At 47.9% G+C, this 23,286-nt stretch overlaps 2 protein-coding genes across 2 annotated transcripts in view; one reads left to right on the top strand and one right to left on the bottom strand.

The window, feature by feature from the left end:
* ELF1 (E74 like ETS transcription factor 1) overlaps positions 1 to 17,140 on the bottom strand; it is a 140,341-nt gene extending 123,201 nt beyond the window's left edge. Inside the window, exon 1 of the mRNA XM_029058755.2 lies at positions 17,054 to 17,140. The gene's annotated coding sequence lies outside the window, so the exon portion shown is untranslated. The remainder of the gene's footprint in view (positions 1 to 17,053) is intronic.
* Positions 17,141 to 17,504: 364 nt separating this feature from the next.
* The window catches only part of WBP4 (WW domain binding protein 4), a 39,829-nt gene continuing 34,047 nt past the window's right edge, over positions 17,505 to 23,286 (top strand). The window contains exons 1-2 of the mRNA XM_029058759.2: positions 17,505 to 17,583; positions 21,508 to 21,580. Of these exons, the coding sequence (XP_028914592.1) occupies positions 17,582 to 17,583; positions 21,508 to 21,580 (75 nt within the window). The 5' untranslated portion in view covers positions 17,505 to 17,581. The remainder of the gene's footprint in view (positions 17,584 to 21,507; positions 21,581 to 23,286) is intronic.

Raw genomic sequence — 23,286 nt, 5'->3', positions numbered from 1 at the left:
TTGAGCCCACCCCTTTTCCCTTCTTCATGCCTATATTTAACCTCTCATTCTCCACTGGCTCCTTCCCTCCTCTTTCAAACACACCCACCTATCTCCAAACTTTAAAAAGCCCAACCTTGGCTCCGCTGCCCCTTCCAGACAACAAAGAAGGGAGAAGGAGCAGGAAAAAGAGGGTTTAATTGGGGAAGGCCTCTTGGAGAAGATGTGACAACCTTAAGAAGGTTTTGAAGATGGGGAGAGTGATGATCTGGCATATGTGGATGGAGCAAATTGGGTTGGACGCAGTCCCTATCCCACATGGGGCTCACAGTCTTTATTCCCATGTCATGGATGAGGGAACTGAGACCCCGGGAAAGTTATGTGAATTCTAAAGGTCACAAACAGACAAATAGCAGATCCAGGATTAGAACCCAGGTCTTTCTGACTCCCAGGCCCATGCTCTATCCACTACACCACTCTGCTTCTCATTGATAATCATGTTTTGATGCATGCATGCCTGCAGAGCGAAATACGACGCTGTCACGTGGCTCGTGGAGGGCCCTTCTGGCCCCACTTCAGGCTGCTGAGTCATCATTATCAATGGCATGTGAGCACTTACTATGTGCAGAGCACTGTACTATTTGGGAGAGTACAATACAACAGAGTTGACAGATGAATTCCCTGCCCCCCATGAGCCACGTGACAGTGTCACATCTCTATCTGCATGCATGTGTGCATCAAAACATGATTATTAATGAGAAGCAGAGTGGTGTAGATAACTTCTATCTAATGGGACTAAAGATTTGGAACAGGCTGGATTCCATATTTCATAACTCCCTCCCATCAGGGTCAGGCCATGGAGGCCCAGGCTGGGTTGGGCCACTACAGGGCACCTTATTCATTCATTCATTCATTCATTCATTCATTCATTCATTCATTCAATCGCATTTATTGAGGGCTTACCGTGTGCAGTGCACTGTACTAAGGGCTTGGAAAGTACAATTCTGCAACAGATAGAGACAATCCCTACCAACAACGGACTCACAGTCTAGAAGGGGAGGAGACAGACATAGAAATAAAACAAGTAAAGAGGCATCAATAGCATCAATATAAACAGAATTATATATATACACATCATTAATAAAATAAATCATATTTATTGAGCACTTATTTTGTGCAAAACACTGTACTAAGTGTTTAGTATCCTTATGTATCACTTAGTAAGCTTATGCAGCAAGTACTTAAGCCTTTCGCCCTTCTTACTTTCCACTTCTGCAGGCAGTCATGAGACAGAGAAGGGAGGGTTATTTTCTGCATAAGCCTCTTGAGTGGGCACTTTATTACAGGTTTAAATAGAGCAGGTGAGACATCAGAAAAAGCACACTACAGGAGTCCGCATCAGGAGACGCGGGTTCTAGTCCCAGCTCTGCTACTGACCTGCTGGTGACCTCGGGCAAGTCACTCCATCTCTCTGCACCTCAGTTTCTTCATCTGTTCAATGAGGATTAAGATAAAGTGTAAATCCTGTGAGAATTGGACTATGTCTGATCTTGTAGCCTTATAGCTACATTGTCAGCCCTTAATCAATGCTGTAATAATCACTTAGAGTTTATGCGAGCCTTACATAAATATCCCTGAGTGGCAGATGGACATTTTGGAGGGGTTTAAAATTATTGAGGCTCTTCCCAAGATCTTTAATAATAATGATGGTATTTGTTAAGTGCTTACTATGTGCCAAGCACTGTTCTAAGTGCAGAGCACCATTCTAAGTGCTGACAAACATGACTTCTCCCAGCCTTTTCCTTGAGATCTCAATGGTTGAGACAAATGTAAGTACTCCAATAATAACCTGCCCCAGATCTAGGTGTGGGATCCAGGTGTTGGGGTATCAGTGAGAAAATATTTTTAACTTTAGAAGGCTTTTACAGTCAGGCAGTGCTCACCTACAGCCTCCAGGCCTGCTGCTAGTTGCTCGGACAACACCCACCGTACACAATCACAACAATCATGCCATTGACCTCAGGGACTTTGGATGGTATAGAAAGAGTCCAGCTGCCCAATTTAGCAATTTCAGACTGCTCCCTACGTGCATGTGTCTATCAACTGCTATTTTGATGATCGTGGACTGTGTGAGGGCCACCAGAATAGTGCAGCTGGGATCAAGTGCGACTTCACTCCTGTTGATTTTGCTAGAATGGAGGACATGAGAGGGAGGAGTTATGGAAAGATATAGAGCCCATCTTCAATCTTAGTCCTCAGAAAGTGAAATAATTCACAGAACACCTTTGTATCTTTATACAAAGATATCTTTATCTATTTCTAGAGTTGCCCCGTACATCTAGCCCTCTCAGTGTTCAAGTTGTAGAAGTCAACTCTGAAGGGACAAGAATAAAATGGAAGTAAATGTCTGCTGGGGACAGATGTTACAGCTTCTTATCCTCCCACCCCCACCAAAGGACTAGGGCCGAGGGACAGACCAAATTAAGCTCTTGGCTTTACCTGGGGTATCAGGAGGAGGAATTTTGGTGAAAGTGAAGCAAAATTGATCCTGTTCCAAAATCCAGAGGTTGAAAGTAATAGGAGGACCAGAAGTGGGCATGTTCCACAAAAATATGCTTTTTATACAGAAATACAAACTGGCCTTTCTCTAGCTGACAATGATTAGCTCAAAACACTACTCATTCCTAGGGGTTAAATGTCAAGATTATACATGGCTAGTCTCAAATAGTTATCCCTGTTTACATGGTACTGCGCTTATATTGCACAGTGCTCTGGATGCAGTAAGCTACTGAATAAATGTGACTGATTGACGGATTGATCTCTTCCTGGCTTATCTAAAGATTCTCATTTAGCTTTCTGGTTAGTGAGTTCCATAATTCTCTTTCTTTCCCATCCTGGTTTTCAGGCTTAATTCTTCCACAGTGTCTAGTATGTACAGAGTGCAAGCATTTTAATGTTTTTCCTCAGCGTAGAATTAATTGAAATTGTTTTTTCCTTCTTCCATCTAAATAACAGAATGAAGAGTTGCCAAATCGATCCAATACCACTGAATGTATTTTTTTTAAAACTCTGGCATGATCCACCTCATCTTTCAGCTCTGCACCTACTGTTAGAAATTAAAAAAGAAATCTTAAGAAGAATATATTTTAGTTCTTTTGCCTCACGTGACCATTTTACCTTCTGGTCATGGGAACATCTCATTCTACAACATCTCATTCTAGTAACAGGAGAGCCTATTGTAAGGATGGCATGTTTTGTTAAACAGAGGAGAAATATTAATCCTTTTCTTGTACTGAAATACTGGGCACTTTAGGCACAAATATTAATCACAAGATAAAAGTCTGCATCTAACCTTAATCTGGTGTTTATTATCCACAAATGCTATTTTGACTACAAATTAGAGACCCAACAGAAAGCCCTGAGATTTTGCAGCATAAAAGTACACTTAATTTGGAATGCAGGGAACCTGCCATGTTTGCTAAGAAGTAATGGTACTAACACATATAAGTGGGGAAAAAAAAAAGAGTAGATTGATGACAATGTGGGCATCATAAGAAAATATCAACGTGCCAGGAGAGAGCAAGCTGAATTATGCAACGACAATGAAAACCTGCGGAGTAGTATGTGCTTGTTAATTCTGTTAATGCAGTGCTCTGCATTTAGTAAGCGCCCAATAAATACCATTGATTGATTGATAGGCAGTAGTAGTAACAGTAATGTGCTTACTGTGTGCAGAGCAGTGTACTAAGCGCTGGAAAAGAATACACAGGTAGGAATTAGGCATGGTTTCTCTTCCTCAAGGGATTCATATTTCCAAAAAAAATGGGGGGGGGGACTTGATGACAGATCCCTAACGAACAATGAAAACCAAGCACTAAGATAAGATAAAGACAAGAACAAATATCAGAAAGGTACAGTGGCTAGAGGAGAATTGTCCGGTTCCTCTCGCTCTGAGTCCACAGTCCCAACTGCGGCCACGGTGCCCACTTCAGTGGTCCCCATTCCAGCAGCCGCAACCAGGCTGTGACTCTTTTTGCTCATGCCATCACCGGGAAGGAGCGAGGCAGGCCGGGATGGAGGCTCCTCACTACTGTGGAGAAGAGCCAGTGCGGCTCCCCAGAGAGGCAGCATGGCGGTCCAGTACAGGAGGTTTCGAGGGTCCTGAGTGCCATCGGGGACAGCGGGTAACCACGGGAGTCATCTGGCCAGCTGGTGGGGAGAGGGGTCCGGGGCGGTAGCGGCAGAGCCCCAAGTAGCAGTGGAGAGGAGACGGGCAGCGAGAGGCCCACTGGTGAGGAGAGGGGTCCGGGGCGCCGTCGGCAGTGACTAAAGCCCATGCAGGTGGCCTGCGGCGCATTGGGAGTGCCGGGAGCCGAGCCCTGAAAGCCACGATGCAAGCACTAAGCACTAACTTGGGCAAAAATCTCCAGTAATTTCCAGAGTTCCTGGCATGACAGGCACAGGAATATGAACACAAAAACAAAAAAAGATAAAAATAAATGTCCAAAAAGGGCCCAGGGGAGAATATGGCTATGTAAAACTGCATGCCCAAGATCTACTGGGTACAGGAGTGTGTCAGGGAAATAGTGCCAGAAAAATAAAAATGCTTACAACTCAGAAGGGGCTTGGGAGCTAAAAATAAATGTTTCTGTATGAAGTATAGTAGTGTGTCCGCTGTGGTGCAACTTCCAAGGGCTGACAATGTCTGTTATTCTAATTTTATTCCCACTAGGAGAGTAAGAACTTCAGCCCTTCAGTATTCTTGGCCCAAATGTAATTTTTACAAGAGATTCTCTTTACAAGTCTTCCTCTGACCAATTTGAGACGAATACCCATTCAAGACGAATATGGTGATTATTTTTTCATCAGACATGAGAAGTTCATGTCAAAAAAATGCCATATTTTATCTCTAGGGATGGAAAAGAAATTTTTGGAATCATGGAAAACCGAGGAGCCATGCCCCGCAAATGACAGGTCTGGACAAACAAAAACCTCACCATTTTACTAGTTCAGTTTAGTTATGGGTGAATTCCTTAATATCTCACAAATGCTCTTGAGGGAGCAAAATCTTGGAAGTCTTTAGCACCACCGTTTTTGTTTAAAGGATGTCTTCAGTGCTCCCCAGAGACTGTAGCATTTCATAGCTTTCTTTTTCCACCGCCAGTTCTGTATCTCTAGGTAAAAAATCCCATTCCTCTAAACTTGTGATGAGAGCTAGTGACCCCTCTATAGCAGTTCTAAATGAGGTTTGTGATGGCATTTTATATGGCCCAACAAACATTTACAGATACATAATCAGTATACCCACAATATTTGAAAGTAGTATGACTGTCTTCCCCCCTCAAGATCACACCTGGAAACTCCTCTACCAGTCTCGGCTACGGGAGGGAGAGTCAAGCGAGGCATACGCATTCTGTTCCTAGCGTGGACAGTGGCTAGCGAGTGGAAGGCAATCAACTACAAGTCAAGACTCCCCTGTGCTGGGCAGCAGTGGCAAGGGAGAGAGTGAAGGGCAGACACTCAAGTTTACTGTGAGGATGGCGGCCATAGTAAACCGCTTCTGTATTTTTACAAAGAAAACTCTTTGGATACACTACCAGATCGACTGTAGATGGAGGTGGAGCGTTTTGGGAGAGATCTGTCCATGGAATTGCTAAGGGTCAGAGATGACTCACACAGCATAAGACAAGATGACTGCCTTGAGACTCTCTCGCCCCCCTTTCCCTCCGCCGCTCTCGCTCCACTAACCCACAGCCCTGGATCACCTCCTCCGTCCGCCTCCTACGCTCCTATGCTCGAGCTGCTGAGCGCTGCTGGCGAAAGTCCAAGCACCGAGCCGACCTCACACACTTCAAATTTATCCTTTCCTGCCTTAACTCTGCCCTCTCCTCCACCAGGCAAAGCTTCTTCTCCTCCCTCATCGACACCCATGCCCGTCACCCCCGCCGATTGTTCCGGACCTTTAACTCTCTCCTTAGGCCCCCTGTTCCTCCCCCTCCCCCATCTCTCACCCCTAATGATCTGGCCACCTATTTCCTCACGAAAATCAACACGATCAGGTCTGAGCTCCCCAAAGTCACCCTTCCGCCTCTCCCCTCCCCCCCAACAACCCCCTCCCCTACTTTCCCATCCTTCCCTGCAGTATCCTCAGAGGAGATCTCCTCCCTCCTCGCAAGTGCCACCCCCTCCACCTGCGCCTCGGACCCCATTCCCTCTCACCTTCTTAAAACCATCGCCCCTGCCCTCCTCCCTTCCTTAACTTCTATTTTTAACCACTCGATCTCCAAGGGCTCCTTCCCCTCTGCCTTCAAACATGCCCACGTCTCCCCCATCCTAAAAAAACCCGCTCTTGACCCCACTTCCCCCTCCAGTTATCGTCCTATCTCCCTACTACCCTTCCTTTCCAAAATCTTAGAACGAGTCGTCTACAATCGATGCCTAGAATTCCTTAACTCCCATTCTCTCCTAGACCCCCTCCAATCTGGCTTCCATCCCCTCCACTCTACCGAGACTGCTCTCTCTAAGGTCACCCATGACCTCCTTCTTGCCAAATCCAATGGCTCCTACTCCATTCTGATCCTCCTTGACCTCTCTGCTGCCTTTGACACTGTCGACCATCCCCTCCTCCTCCATACCTTATCTCACCTTGGCTTCACGGACTCTGTCCTCTCCTGGTTCTCCTCTTACCTCTCTGGCCGATCATTCTCGGTCTCCTACGCTGGAGCCTCCTCCCCCTCCCATCCTTTAACTGTTGGAGTTCCTCAAGGGTCAGTTCTTGGCCCTCTTCTGTTCTCCATTTACACTCACTCCCTCGGTGAACTCATCCGCTCTCACGGCTTTGACTACCATCTCTACGCAGATGACACGCAGATCTACATCTCCGCCCCTGTCCTCTCCCCCTCCCTTCAGGCTCGCATCTCCTCCTGCCTCCGGGACGTCTCCACCTGGATGTCGGCCCGCCACCTAAAACTCAACATGAGCAAAACTGAGCTCCTCATCTTCCCTCCCAAGCCCGGTCCGCTCCCAGACTTCTCCATCACCGTGGATGGCACGACCATCCTTCCCGTCCCGCAGGCCCGCAATCTCGGTGTCATCCTTGACTCGTCCCTCTCGTTCACCCCACACATCCTATCCGTTACCAAGACCTGCCGGTTTCACCTCTACAATATCGCCAAGATCCGCCCTTTCCTCTCCACCCAAACGGCTACCTTACTATTACGGGCTCTCGTTATATCCCGGCTAGACTACTGTGTCAGCCTTCTCTCTGACCTCCCTTCCTCCTCTCTCGCCCCGCTCCGGTCTATTCTTCACTCCGCTGCCCGGCTCATCTTCCTGCAGAAACGATCTGGGCATGTCACTCCCCTTCTTAAACAACTCCAGTGGTTGCCTATCGACCTCCGCTCCAAACAAAAACTCCTCATTCTAGGCTTCAAGGCTCTCCATCACCTTGCCCCTTCCTACCTCTCCTCCCTTCTCTCTTTCTACCGCCCACCCCGCACGCTCCGCTCCTCTGCCGCCCACCTCCTCGCCGTCCCTCGGTCTCGCCTATCCCGCCGTCGACCCCTGGGTCACGTCCTCCCGCGGTCCTGGAACGCCCTCCCTCCTCACCTCCGCCAAACTGATTCTCTTTCCCTCTTCAAAACCTTACTTAAAAATCACCTCCTCCAAGAGGCCTTCCCAGACTGAGCTCCTCTTCCCCCTCTACTCCCTCTGCCATCCCCCCTTTACCTCTCCGCAGCTAAAGCCTCATTTTCCCCTTTTCCCTCTGCTCCTCCACCTCTCCCTTCCCATCCCCACAGCACTGTACCCGTCCGCTCAACTGTATATATTTTCGTTACCCTATTTATTTTGTCAATGAATTGTACATCGCCTCGATTCTATTTAGTTGCCATTGTTTTTACGAGATGTTCTTCCCCTTGACGCTGTTTAGTGCCATTGTTCTTGTCTGTCTGTCTCCCCCGATTAGACTGTAAGCCCGTCAAACGGCAGGGACTGTCTCTATCTGTTGCCGACTTGTTCATCCCAAGCGCTTAGTACAGTGCTCTGCACATAGTAAGCGCTCAATAAATACTATTGAATGAATGAATGAATGAATGAGACCCGAGAGCAGTGCTTCTGGGTTGAATACGCTGAGGAAACCTCATCCAAGTGTTTAGGCAGGGCATACCTTTCACACTTCTGGATCTTGGCAGGTAGGCTACGAGTTCAAGTGCTTTATCATCTTGCAGGGCTGCTGCCACAACTTTGTCAGAAGCTGGAGCAAGTGCCTTGTCTTCTCACCTTGACAGGTTCTTTAAGTTTTGTATCTTCCATAGTAGAAGGTTTGTTCTAGAGACCGTTGAAGGGCTACGGACATCTCTACAAGATTTCATCCCGTATCATCAAAAAATGCCGTATTTTATCTCTAGTGATGGAAAAGAAGTTTTTGGAATCATGGAAGCCCGAGGAGCCGTGCCCTGCAAATGACAGGTCTGGCCAAACAAAATGAAAGTTTCTAAAGTATTTGGATGGACTGATGATGGTGATACCAACACTTGAAAACCCAGTGGCCTTGGGAGATTTGAATGCTCTGACTAAGCATGGAAAAAAGTCAGAGCACCACTAGGGCCTGGTAAACTAAACAAAAATAGTTTCCTCCTACTCAGCAAATGGGCCAAACATCAGCTTGTAGTCATGTTTAATGGCATCTTCTGTCTCCTTTCCCCAGGTGCTGTTCCGGTCCTGGCCAAGCTGAAAGCTTAGCAGCGGCTGGGATTTATACCATCCCCGGTGGTCATGCTCTCCCTCTAAGCCCAGGCCATATCCCTTTGCTACCCCGCTTGTCAACTCTGACACGCTGCTCTACTGCCAAGAACATTTGTATTTGATTAAGCAAAAGGAATTGTCTTTTGTTTTAAAAAAAGTTTGGATTCTAGGTAAACAAGCTATCTAGGCAGTGAGCAGTAATGAACTCTAATTTCTGCATTTTTCGGGGAAATTTCCATTTCCTGTATCATACAGGCCAATGGTGTGGTAAAGCACATAGAAATTATCACCATGTTCTGGTACAATAAATGTTTGCCCCTCATAACCCATGCAAATGCATACCATTTTAAAGAATATGATCTGAGATTCTAGTCCCATCTTCGGGACAGGTTTGCTTGGGCAAATCTCCTAACCTCTCTGAGCCTCAGTTTCCTTATCCGTAAAACAATACTGCCTCACCCTACCATATAATTTAATTCAGCTCCTAACCTTCCTCCTTTTTCCCACTGACAAGCAGCAGGGAGAGAAATCAACCTGAGTGATGGATTCCAGGTATTATTTAATCAAGATTTACTTTCTCACGTACATAGTAATGAGTAGTACTCTAGGTAGTCCAATGGAGAAAGGTACGGTTTTAAGCATAAAATGTCAAGAAGATGTGACTAACAAATTTTCTCCAGCAGCTACGTTAAGCCTAAACAAGGGAAAGGCAGCAAATGAATAGGTGGCTTTCACACTGAATTTCTTTACTTTCTTTAAAGAGCAATGATGAAAAATGGTTAGACTATAGAAATTGTAATAAACTTGCAAAAAGTGGTACATGTGCTCCATTTACTGACATTTTCTGGCTCCTTGACTCTAAAGAGAAGAGGCTAGTAAAGGAATGAAGTTTTCATAAATTCTACCACATTGGGGTAAAAACTGCCTTTCCCTGGACTCAACAACCAGGAGTTGCTGAGTTACTGATACTGTGAATCTATACTGCTAAATGGTTAATTGTGTCTAGGTCTGCCTTCCTATATTGTGAGCTCCTTGTGGGTTAGCTAGAGTCTTTATTTCACTTTAATTCACTCTAGAGTCTTTAATTCACTTATTTCTGCATATCCCCAAGCATCTAGTATAGTATTTTACTACGGGAAGCAGCGTGGCTTGGTGGAAAGCACGGGCATGGGAGTCAAGGGTTGTGGGTTCTAATCCCCGCTCTGCCACTTGTCAGCTGTGTGACTCTGGGCTAGTCACTTCACTGGGCCTCAGTTACCTCATCTGTAAAATGGGAATTACGACTGTGAGCCCCACATGGGACAACCCAATTACCTTGTATGTACCCCAGTGCTTAGAAAGGTGCTTGGCACCTAGTAATTGCTTAATAAATACCATCATCATTATTATAAACATTGTAGGCTCTCAGTGTGGGGGATGAAGACAGGTGCCCAATGCATCCCCTCCCCCTCCCACTTTCACCCCACTCCCACCTTCTCCTCACCTCCTCTGAAAACATTGAAATTCCAGGCACAGCAAATCTGGGGAGGAGTCCTGTGCAGGGGCCCTTCAGGTACCACAACTGGGCGGGTATCGTGCTGTACACCATTTAGTTCTACTTGACTTAAAACCATGGTTTTCAACCCCAAATGATTCGGTGAAAACACCCCAGGAGATGGTTTAAATTCATCCATTCATCCTCCTCTATCTAGACTGTGAGCTCATTGTGGGCAAGAATGTGCCTGTTATATGTCTGTAAGCACTCAATAAATATGATCGAATGAATGAAAGAATGAATTATCTTGTTAAACTATTACCAAACAGTAAAGAAAGTACATTTTATCATCAGAAAATTTTTATAAATGTGATTCTTCATTTTCTCTTGTGTTTTTCTGGCTCGTTCCTGTTCTGAACAAGGTCACAGGAGGCCTGCTTCTAAATTTGCTACATACCATAGCTGCCTCACCATCCCTTTTAATATTAATGTTTTAATACAGGTCTCTCCTTTACTAGGGAATTCCACAAACAGTAAACCTCCTACAACAGTATAGTTTTTGAAGTGCTCATCAGCTTTAAAGACTTTAGCAATCACGAATTCTAGAAAGCAAAGTGAAACATTTCCTGAACCTTTCATTTAAATTGATTCGTAGTTTTACTGATGCATAAATTAATTCAGGGAATAAGTCAGATTTAGGCCAAGTCTAACCAAAGGGTCAAGAATATGAGCCCATCTTGCCTGACTTCTCTTCTCACTGTCCCCGCGGCCAGCCCAGTATTTCTTCAGCAGTATCCATAATGCCCGTGCGGGCCCTTTCCCTGCCTCGTCTCCTTTCAGGGTGGCATCAGGAGCATGGCACAAGGGGCATGAGACTGGAAGCCCCAAGTGGGACAGGGACTGTGCCCAACCCCATCTGCTTGTTTCCACCCCAGCGCTTAATACAGCGCCTGGCACAGAGTAAGCGCTTAACAAATACCACCATTACTAGTAGTAGTAGTAAGGCAAGTTACCAGACTGGAATGCATTCCATTTTCCCTTTCCCGTACCCACCACAACTGAATCAAAGCTACTTTCATAAATCTAATGAAAGTGCTGGCTTGGCTTATGCTATTAGTGACTATTGGAAATATCTGGGAAAATTAATAATAATGCCTGTCATTTTTTGTGCTCTAAATTGAACTTTCAGCACAGTTTCTTTCTTCCACTAGGTGGCAGTCTCATATAATTTCTCATCATTCGATAGCCCCACATCTAAATACATTAAAAAACACTACTGAACTTTTAATACTGATCAAATCAAGACTCAAAGATATTTAGGTTTTATATTAAGAGTCCCCTATTAAACCACTCCATGGCGCTGAGATCAGCAAATCATTTCTCTCTGGGCTTTGTTCTTTTTGCTCAACTAAATTTCTTACAGAAGCAAAGTTTTAACAATAATGACAACAACAAAGTGGTATTTCTTAAATGCTTACGATGTGCCAAACACTGTTCTAAGTGCTGGGGAATGTGCAACAACCAAGGTTGGACACAGACCTTGTCCCACATGGGGTTCACTGACTGACTCAATCTTACTGAGTGCTTACCGTGTGCAGAGCACTGAACTAAGCACTTGGGAGAGTAATGATAATGATGGCATTTGTTAAGCGCTTACTATGTGTCAAGCACAGTTCTAAGCGCTGGGGGGGCTACAAGGTAATCAGGTTGTCCCACATGGGGCTCACAGTCTTAATCCCCATTTTACAAATGCGATAACTCAGGCACAGAGAAGTTATGTGACTTGCCTAAAGTCACACAGCTGACAAGTGGCAGGGCAGGGATTAGAACCCATGAAGAGTACAATATAACCGAGTTGGTAGGTCTGAAGGGGAGGGAGAACAGGTATTGAATCTCCATCTCAGGGATGAGGAAACTGAGGTACAGAGAAGTTGAGTGACTTGCCCACGGTCACATGGCAGGCGAGCGGCAAAGCCAGGATTAAAAGCAGTATGGGTTAGTTGAAGGAGCATAGGCCTGGGAGTCAGAGAGGCTGGATTTAATCCCGGCTCCGCCACTTCTTGCGTGTGATCTTGGGCAAGTCAACTTCTCTGGGCTTCTGTTCCCTCATCTGTAAAATGGAGATTCTTCAATACCTGGTCTCCCTCCCCCTTAGACTGTGAGTCCCACCTGGACAGGGACTGTGTTTGACCTGATGATCTTGTCTATGCCAGAACTTAGTACAATCGATCAATCAACCAGTGGTATTTATTAAGTGCTTAGAGGTACTAAGCACTTGGAAGAGTACTATGCAGAGTTGGGAGACCCAGTTCCTTGCCCACAATGAATGCAGTGCTTGGCACCTAGTCAGCAGTTAAATACCACAATTATTTATTATTTTTATAAATGATTATTAGGGCCTTTGACTCCCAGGTCTGTGCTCTTTCAAGTGAACCACGTTACCACGCTGTGTGCCCAGATCTTAATTTGCTATTTGCCTCAAGACCCTTTAACTGGAAAACTGCAAAACCATTTTGGAGCAACTTCACGTTTCGGCTTTCCACGACTTGCACAATTCTGTTTTAAAACTTCAAGTCTACCTTGACCACTGCAAGATTTTTGGCCAAATTCACCAATCATCCTAGGCTCAAGACTCTAGAATTCTCCCTCTGGAAGTGAGAGATTCAATTGCTTTTTTCGCAAACCCCAAATGGCGAGCAAAAGAGTACATGCCATTAAAACTATTTCATTATAAAATCCATTATCTCCTTCTCACTGTCCTTCTTTCTCATCCTTTCACTGCCACCACTTGCATTTCATACCAATTGGCCCTGGGGACCTAGAACACTGCAGCACAGAGTAAAAATGAAACTATAGGTCCTCCCCTTATACTTTAGAGTTAAATAGGATTGAAAATTCTAGTTTTCTTCCCTCCATTCTGGCATGCTATTTTTAAAGCTATTATTTGCCTGCTAATGTCGAGGAAAGGAAATTCAAAACCTGACAGCACTAACCAACAATTAATTTAGCACTTTTGGTAAAACATATAGTGAAGTCACAAAGAAAGCAAGATCATGCCCTTAAGGATGAGTACTAATTGAACAAATAACTGCTTTCTTACCTAAACGTAATGCTAAATAATCGCTTTAGCCATTAGCGTTCCATTTAACTCTTTCACATACTCTACAGAAAGATTCCTTAACCTTTGGTGATATTCAGTCAGTCATAAGGAGGTAAAGTGATCTTCCAAAAATCACGCAGTAGGTGGCAGGGGTCTGGAGTAGGAACTAGTTCAGTGTTCTTTCCACTCAACCACACCTTCTTTAAGCAAAAAGCAACTAAACAGAGAAATAGCACACACACACACACACACACACACACACACACACACACACACACACACACACACTTTATTTTTTAATATTGATTTCTGAGGTACTTTCCAAAAACCATACCAATCATTCTTCCATTCAAACTGCCTGTATGGTATATACATATAGATTTTTCTCAAATACCCAGTACTTGAAAAACGTCCTTTGGCTTCAATGTCTGAACTTCTCAAACAAAAAGAAAAACAAAATACCCAAACCACACACACCCAGTTTAGAACAGAAACACTGAGAAAACTCCAAAGTTTAGCAACGTCATTTTGACTTTCCACCAAGTCGGGTTTTTTTCCCCCTTGAATTGTTCCTCATAACCCCGCGACTTCAATCCCTCAGCTAACCAATTTTCTAATTTCACTAATTTCCACAACTTGAATTTCAAGATAAGGCTTTTGTTTCATTTGCAGCTCCCATGCTGCCACAGCTGGCTCTTCTTTATAATCAACACAAGGCCTCTATATTTAAAAATACAGTAAAACTTTGTTATAACATCCCCTCCCCGCTCTCCTGCCAACTTTCTCCCTCCTTGTACACAGCCCCCCCCCCCCCCCCATTTCTTCTGCAGACAGTATTTCAAATATGGGGTTTATTTAGAGGACATTAGAGACAAGTTTCACTTTTCCATCTACAGAACGACTAACATGGGTAGTTCTTTTGGGGGGCTTTTTCCTTCTTTTTCTCCCCTGTCCCCCGCCTTCCCATAGCAGGAACTCCTCGGTCGGGCTGATTCTCTTCCCTTGGGGAACGAGGCTAAAAACAAACTCAACGCGAAGTGAATCTGGACGCCTCCTTTCCAAAGTCTTGCAACTGCAAGACTGGGGAGGAGGGACTCTTCTGCCTGTTCTCCAGTTTGGGGCCAACCCCACGCCCAAGAGCCGGTTATTCCGTGATAAACACCATCAGGGCCTGATGCGGGAGCCGGAGCCAATCTGGGTCTGACATGTAAGGGGAGGGCTGGGCTGGTCGGGCCGGGCCGGGCCGGGCCGGGCCGGGCCGGGTAGGAGGGAGGGAGCCCGGTGGGTCGGTCAGCCCCTTGGGCCTGCTCCCGAGCGAGCTCACCAAACATAATCACCCTTTTCGGTCCCCAGATCGGCTTGAGAATCTCCGGAGCCCAGAGGGCCGCGGGGGAGGGGAGGGGAGGGGAGGGGAGGGGAAAGAACGGGAGGGGAGGGATAGAGTTTTGTTTGTATTAAACGAAACCTAATTAGGGGGAGAGAGAGGGAGGGAGACACACACAGGCAGAGAGAGACAGAGACAGAGACGGAGACAGACAGGGAGACCCACGGAGAGAGACAGACCTACAAAGAAAAACAGATCCACGGAGAGAGACAGATCCACAGAGACAGACCCAAAGAGAGAGAGATCCACAGAGAGACAGACAGACTCACAGAGAGCGACAGACCCATTGAGAGAGACCTACAGAGACAGACCAGAGATAGGTCCACAGAGAGAGACAGCCTCACAGAGACAGACCAGAGAGAGCTCCGTAGAGACAGACCCACAGAGAGAGAGACAGACCCACAGAGAGAGATCCACAGAGACAGACCAAAGAGAGATAGATCCCGAGAGAGACAGACCCACAGAGAGAGATCCACCGAGACAAACCTACAGAGCCAGGCCCACAGAGACAGACCAGAGCCAGATCCACAGAGAGACCAAAGAGAGACAGACCCACAGAGAGAGACCCACAGAGGCAGACCAAAGAGAGACAGATCCATAGTGAGAGACAGATCCACAGAGAGAGACAGGTCCACAGAGAGACCAAAGAGAGACAGACCCACAGAGAGAGATCCACCGAGACAGACCACAGAGAGAGAGATCCTGAGAGAGACAGACCCACAGAGACAGACCCACAGAGACAGGCCAGAGACAGATCCACAGAGAGAGATCCACAGAAACAGACCAAAGAGAGATAGATCCCGAGAGAGACAGACCCACAGAGAGAGACCCACCGAGACAAACCCACCTTGACAGGCCCACTGAGCCAGACCAGAACCAGATCCACAGAGAGACCAAAGAGAGACAGACCCACAGAGAGAGATCCACAGAGGCAGACCAAAGAGAGACAGATCCATAGTGACAGACAGATCCACAGAGAGAGACAGGTCCACAGAGAGACCAAAGAGAGACAGACCCACAGAGAGAGATCCACAGAGACAGACCACAGAGAGATAGATCCCAAGAGAGACAAACCCACAGAGACAGGCCAGAGACAGATCCACAGAGAGACCAAAGAGAGACAGACCCACAGAGAGATCCACAGAGGCAGACCAAAGAGAGACAGATCCACAGTGAGAGAAAGATCCAAGAGAGACTGATCCACAGAGAGAGACAGGTCCACAGAGAGATCAAAGAGAGACAGACCCACAGAGAGAGATCCACAGAGATAAACCAAAGAGAGACAGATCCACAGAGAGAGACAGATCCAAGAGAGATGGCTCCACAGGGTGAGACGGGTCCACTGAGACAAGTCCACAGAGAGATCAAAGAGAGACAGACTCACAGAGAGAGATCCACAGAGACAGACCAAAGAGAGACAGATCCACAGAGAGAGACAGATCCAAGAGAGACGGCTCCACAGGGTGAGACGGGTCCACTGAGACAAGTCCACAGAGAGATCAAAAAGAGACAGACTCACAGAGAGAGATCCACAGAGACAGACCAAAGGGAGACAGATCCACAGAGAGAGACAGGTCCACTGAGAGAGACAGGTCCACAGAGAGATCAAAGAGAGACAGACCCACAGAGAGAGAAATCCACAGAGGCAGATAAAAGAGAGACAGATCCACAGTGAGAGACAGATCCAAGAGAGACTGATCCACGGAGAGATCAAAGAGAGAGAGATCCACAGAGACAGATCCACAGAGACAAACCCACAGAGAGAGAGAGAGAGAGAGAGAGAGAGAGCCAGACCCAGAGAGACAGGAAAAGAGAGAAGGCCACTCCCCACGGTTTCCCAGCATCAAGGGGGAGGGAAAGTTGGAGAAACACACCCAAGCGTTGCTCGGGAAGAAGGGGGAGAGGAAAAACTTGGCCGTGAGGGCAGGGCAGGGAGACCGAAACTAGGAGCAGGAGGGAATAAGCAGCTCCCGGGGGGCTGGAAAACTACAGCCCTGGGCCGGGCGGGGGGCACGGGGGGCACGGGGGGCCCAGGGAAAGGCCCCCCTCGGGCCGGGCACGTAGGATCCGAGGGGACGGAGCCGCTCAGCCTCGGGGGCGAGGGTGGGGAAGGTCAAGGCGACATTCCAAGCGCCGAGTCCACCGCTCCGCACATAGTAAGCGCTCCATAAATACCATTCCAACACCCGACCCGCGGTCCAAAGGGACGCCCGGGGACGGGGAGCGCGGGAGGACCGGCCACAGCTGTAAGGGCGGTCGGAGGGAGGAAAAAGAGGAGGCCATTCCCCTCCCGGGAGTCGAACCCGGGCCGCCTGGGTGCAAAGCAGCAATCCTAAGCGCTAGACCGGAGGGGAAGCGCCGCCGGGCTCACCTGCCAAGCGAGGACCGGGCCGGGGACCGGGAGCGCCGCCGCCCGAGCCGTTGGCCTGGCGCGGCCGAGCGCAGGGGGTCCGCGCGCGGGCCGTCGCGGGAGGGGCGCCAGGCGGGGCGGCTCCTCGCCCGCCTCGGAGAAGGCGCCCACGGGGCGGGGTCCGACGGGACGGGGATCCCCGGCCCCTCCCGCCGCTCCTCCCGCCCCCAGCCCCAGGGCCTGCCCACTCGGTGGCCGGGTGGCGGACGCCGCCGTCCCCGGGACCAGCTGTTTGCGCGCCTCCCTGGCTGCGCGCCCGGACCGCCGTGCGGCCGGCGCTAGGACTCGCGGCCGCCTCGGCCCGCTCCCAGGAGCGCGGAGGGCGGCGCGCGGAGGGAGGAGGGAGGGAGGGAGGGAGGGAGGGAAGGGGGGAAGGGGGCGGCTTTAGCGAACGCCGACTGAGCCTTCGCGGCCTCCGTAGTCCGGAAGCCCGGGCCGCCCAGCCCAGCCGGCCGCTGCCCCTCGGCCCCGTCAACCGCCGCCGCCGCCATGTGAGTGTCGAGGGGCGTCGGGGCCCCCGCGACCCCCGGGCCCAAGGAGGACGGAGGCGGGGGGCGGGGGCCCCCCCCCCCCCCCGGGGTGGCCTGGTGCGCGCGAGCGCGCGCGGCTCGTCCCCGCCGGGGTCCGTGCCAGCCCTGGGCGCGCGCCCCCCGCACCGAGCCCCCCCCCCCCCGTCACATTCATTCATTCATTCATTCATTCCACCACAGAGGCAGTCCCTGCCCTTTGACGGGCTTACAGTCTAATCGGGGGAGACGGGCAGACAAAAACAAGAGCAATAAATAGAATCTAGCGGATGTGCGTCTCATTAAAACAATAGCAAGTCAATAGAATCAAGGCGATGCACATCTCATTAACAAAATCAATAGGGGGATGAAGATAGAGACAGTTGAGCGGACGAGTACAGTGCTGAGGGGAAGGGAGACGGGGAGGAGCAGGGGGAAAGGGGGGAAAAGGGGGGGTTTAGCTGCGGAGAGGCGAAGGGGAGCGGTAGAGGGAGAAGGGGAGCTCAGTCTGGGAAGGCCTCTTGGAGGAGGTGAGCTCTCAGTAGGGTTTTGAAGAGGGGAAGAGAATTCGTTTGGCGGAGGTGAATGAATTCATTCATTCAGTAGGATTTATTGAGCGCTTACTAGGTGCAGAGCACTGGACTAAGCACTTGGAATGGACAAGTCGGCAACAGATCGAGACAGTCCCTGCCCCATGACGGGCTTACAGTCTAATCGGGGGACACAGACAGAAAAGAACAATGGCAATAAATAGAATCAAGGGGAAGAACATCTCATAAAAACAATAGCATCAAGGCGATGTACATCGAATTAACAAAATAAATAGGGTAATGGTCACACACACACCGCGACAGCCCTCCCTCCCCCCCATACACATATTTCTCTAAACTGTAAACCCGTTGGGGGCAGGGAATGTCACTGCATTTCGCCATATTGTTCTAATAATAATGTTGGTATTTGTTAAGCGCTTACTATGTACAGAGCACTGTCCTAAGCGCTGGGGTAGATACAGGGAATCGGGTTGCCCCACGTGGGGCTCACAGTTAATCCCCATTTTACAGATGAGGGAACTGAGGCACAGAGAAGTGAAGTGACTTGCCCACAGTCACACGGCTCTGGGCTTCTCTTCTTAGAGCTCACCTCCTCCAAGAGGCCTTCCCAGACTGAGCTTCCCCTTTTCCCTCTGCTGCCCCTCTGCCCCCCTTCTCCTCCCCTCAGCTAAGCCCCCTTCCCCCCCCTTTCCCTCTGCTCCTCCCCCTCTCCCTTCCCCTCAGCACTGTGCTCGTCCACTTAACTGTATATATTTTCATTACCCTATTTATTTTGTTAATGAGATGTACATCCCCTGATTCTATTTATTGCTATTGTTTTAATGAGATGTGCATCCCCTTGATTCTATTTATTGCTATTGTTTTAATGAGATGTACATCCCCTTGATTCTATTTATTGCTATGGTTTTTGTCTGTCTGTCTCCCCCGATTTGACTGTAAGCTCGTCAAAGGGCAGGGACTGTCTCTGTCTGTTGCCGATTTGTACATTCCCAGCGCTTAGTACAGTGCTCTGCACATAGTAAGCGCTCAATAAATACTATTGAATGAATGGGCCTCAGTTCCCTCCTCTGCTCTTCCCCTCTTCCAAGCCCTCCTGAGAGCTCCCCTCCTCCAGGAGGCCTTCCCAAACTCAGCCCCCCTTTTCCCTCTGCTCCCCCTCCCCCCCACCCTCTGCTCTTCCCTCTTCCCCTCAGCACTGTGCTCATTTGTAGACATTATTTATTACCCTATTTATTTAATGAGGTGTAGATCTCCTTGATTCTATTTATCTTGATGATGATATCTTGTTTTGCTTTGCTTTCTGTCTCCCCCGTTGAGACTGTGGGCAGGGATGGTCTCTATCTGTTGCCAAATTGTGTATTCCAAGGGCTTAGTACAGTGCCTGCCGCATAGTAAGCGCTTAACAAGTAGCACAGTTATTACAATGTTCAGCATACAAGCGCTCAGTAAATACGACTGAATGAATAAATGACTCCTCCCCCCTACACAGCTCCACACACAACCTCTAAACTGTAACCTCGTTGGGGGCAGGGAACGTCTCTGTTTATTGTTATATTATCTCCCAAGCACTTCTCTGGGCCTCAGTTCCCTCCTCTAATGGGGATTGAGGCTTGGGACAGGGACTGGATCCCACCCGATTTGCTGTTACCCAACCCCTCGCTTAGTACGGTGCCTGCCACATAGTAAGCACTTTTTTTCCTCAGTATTTGTTAAGCGCTTATTAGGTACCAGGCACTGTTCTAAGCACAGGGGTAGATTCAAGGTAATCAGCTGTCCCACCTGAGGCTCACAGTCTTCATCCCCATTTTACAGATGAGGGAACTGAAGCCCAGGGAAGTTAAGTGATTTGCCCAAGGTCACACAGCTGACAAGTGGCAGACCTTGGATTAGAACCCACAGCCTCTGACTCCCAAGCCCGAGCTCTTGCCATTAAGCCACGCTGCTTCCCTAACAAGTACCACATACAAGTACCACTTAACAAGTACCACAATTATTACAGGGCTCAGCGCACAGCAAGCGCTCAATAAATACGATTGAATGACTCTCCCCTACACACCCCCACACCCACTACTCACAGCACATACACACACCGCCCTCACCCCCAACTTTTCCCTCACCCGGTTCCCAGTAATTTGCAAGCATGACATTGGGTGGGGAGGTTTCATTCAGCTACCCTACTTAAAACTCACCTCCTCCAAGAGGCCTTCCCAGACTGAGCTCCTCTTCTCCCTCTACTCCTTCTACCACCCCCCTTCACCTCTCCGCAGCTTAACCCTCTTTTCCCCCCATTTCCTTCTGCTTCTCCCCCCCACCTTCCCATCCCCTCAGCACTGTACTCGTCCGCTCAACTGTATATATTTTCATTACCCTATTTATTTTGTTAATGAAATGTACATCGCCTTGATTCTATTTAGTTGCCATTGTTTTTACGAGATGTTCTTCCCCTTGACTCTATTTATTGCCATTGTTCTCGTCTGTCCGTCTCCCCCGATTATACTGTAAGCCCGTCAAAGGGCAGGGACTGGCTCTATCTGTTGCCGACTTGTTCATTCCAAGCGCTTAGTACAGTGCTCTGCACATAGTAAGCGCTCAATAAATACTATTGAATGAATGAAAGCTGGTGGCCAAGCCTCATTTTTAAAAACAGCACCGCTCAAATGGGGTGACCTTAGAGAAATGTAATTTGACCTTTCTGTTCAGATATGCAAGAGATGACTGCGACTTTTTCTGACCGGCACCAAGTGCAATTATAAGTAGAGGACCTGGCCACCTCTTTCCCCCTGAAAACTGTCACGTATGGCCAATTGGCGGCAGTCCATCTTTTTCTCTCTCCATTGGTGTCGTGGAAATCAAAATATGGATTTGTCAAACTCCAAGTCATTTAAGGCAGTCATAAACATTACTGTCTACTTTCGATTAAAATGACTCTGACGGGTTCCTCAGGTCTCAAGTCCAGTTGCACCCCAGACGTATTTCCCAGCAACAAATGGAGGATAATTCCTCATAGCGGTAATCAAGAAATGGTATTGATAGAGTGCTTACTCTGGTGCAGACCACTGTACTGGTAGTCTGTGGAGAAGCAGAACAAGATACTTAATTTTTCCAATTGTGCGAATAGGAATGTGCTAAGTTGTAATTTGCCTATTTATCCTACTAAACGTATTTAATGTTTTCTTCACTCAGTATAAGGTTACAAGGGTACGACTTCCTTTCCCTGTACTTTTGTTTCAGTAGGCAGTATAATTGAGGACTCTTTGCCAACAAGGAAAACAATGAGTTGAAACAACTACAGACCAGTTTAACTTAGGGAATCATGCATCACATTTCCGGTTACTAATTAGTCACTTTTCTTTTTCAGGGCTGACTACTGGAAGTCACAACCAAAAAAATTTTGTGATTACTGCAAGTGCTGGATAGCAGACAACAGGCCTGTATGGCATTCTTTTCTAAATGATATTCTGAAATACTATATGTACTTTAACTGTGTTTAATTGCCACCTATTTCATCAAAAAATTGAAACTATAAGGTGTGGTCTCCCCTGCTCCCCTGCAGTCACACCCTCCTCAGTCAGTCAGTTGTATTTATTGAGCATTTAAGCACTTACTTTGTGCAGGGAACTGTACTAAGCTCTTGAGAGAGTACAAAATAACAGACACCTTCTTGCCCTCTTTTCAGTTCTCCCATCTTTCCCAGCCATAGCGCAAGAGGTCTCCTGCCTCCTTGTAGAAATCTGCCTTCTCTGCCTGTGCCCTAATCCCATCCCTTTGCACTTTGTTAAAACACTTGCCACCTCCTTGAGAGCAGTCTTTAACTGCTCACTTTCCAGTGGCTCCTTCCCCACTACTTTCAAAAAGCCCAACATCATCAGTGGCATTTGAGCATTTACTAGGTGTAGAGGACTGTGTAGAATACTTGGGAGGGTACAACAGAGTTGGCAGTTATGTTCCCTGCCAACGAACCCATGTGTCTCCTATCATAAAAACAAATCCTCCCATGACCCCACAGCCCCCTCCTGTTATCACCCCATCTCCCTCTTACTATACCTTTCCAAATTCCCTGAGTGACCAGTTTACACCCATTGCCTCCACTCCCTTTCCTCCAATTCTCTCAAGGCAGTCTGGCTTCCGCCCCTCCACTCCATGGTAGCTGCCTTCTCTAGGATCACCAATGAATCCTTATTGCCCTCTCCAATTACCTTTTTTATGGTATTTAAGTGTTAACTATGTGCCAGGCAGTGTACTAAGGGCTGAGGTAGATCCAAGATTCAGTCCATGTCCTGCATGGGGCTCACAGTCTTAATCCCCGTTTTACAGATGAGATTGCAGGTGCAGAGAAATTAAGCAACTCGCCCAGGGTCACACAGCAAACAAGTGGTGGAGCTGGTATTAGAAGCCAGGTCCTTCTGACTCCCAGATCTGTGCTCTATGCACTAGGCTATGCTGCTTCTAATCTCCTCTCCTGAACAATCTCCTCTCCTGGTTCTCTTCCTGTCTGTGAGACCACTCCTCCTCTGCCTCCCACCTTGAAACTCTGGGGGTCCCTCAAGACTCAGTTCTGGGTCCCCTTTCTGTTCTTTCTCCATATCCACTCCCTTGGGGAATTTATCTACCCCCACAACTTAAATTACCATCTTTTAAGCGGATGATCCCCCAATCTACCTTTCCAGCGCTGACCTCTCTCTTCTGCAGTCTCACATATCCTCTTGCTTTCAGGACTTCGCTACATGGATATCCTGCTGACACCTCAAAGTGAACTTGTCCAAAACAGAACTCCTCATCTTGCCACCCAAACACTGTCATCCCCTAGACAACACTGTAGACAACACCACCAACTTCCCTGTCTCACAAGTCCACAGACTTAATAATAATAATGTTGATATTTGTTAAGCGCTTACTATGTGCAGAGCACTGTTCTAAGTGCTGGGGGAGACACAGGGGAATCAGGTTGTCCCACGTGGGGCTCACAGTCTTCATCCCCATTTTACAGATGAGGGAACTGAGGCACAGAGAAGTTAAGTGACTTGCCCACAGTCACACAGCTGACAAGTGGCAGAGCTGGGATTCGAACTCATGACCTCTGACTCCAGACTTGGCATTGTCCTCAACTCCTCTTTTTCTTCCAAACCACATATTCAGT

This window comes from Ornithorhynchus anatinus, chromosome 2, assembly GCF_004115215.2.
Source record: "Ornithorhynchus anatinus isolate Pmale09 chromosome 2, mOrnAna1.pri.v4, whole genome shotgun sequence".
Lineage (NCBI taxonomy): Eukaryota > Metazoa > Chordata > Mammalia > Monotremata > Ornithorhynchidae > Ornithorhynchus > Ornithorhynchus anatinus.
The sequence above is the reverse complement of the archived record's forward strand: the minus strand, read 5'-3'. Positions and strand labels throughout refer to the sequence as shown.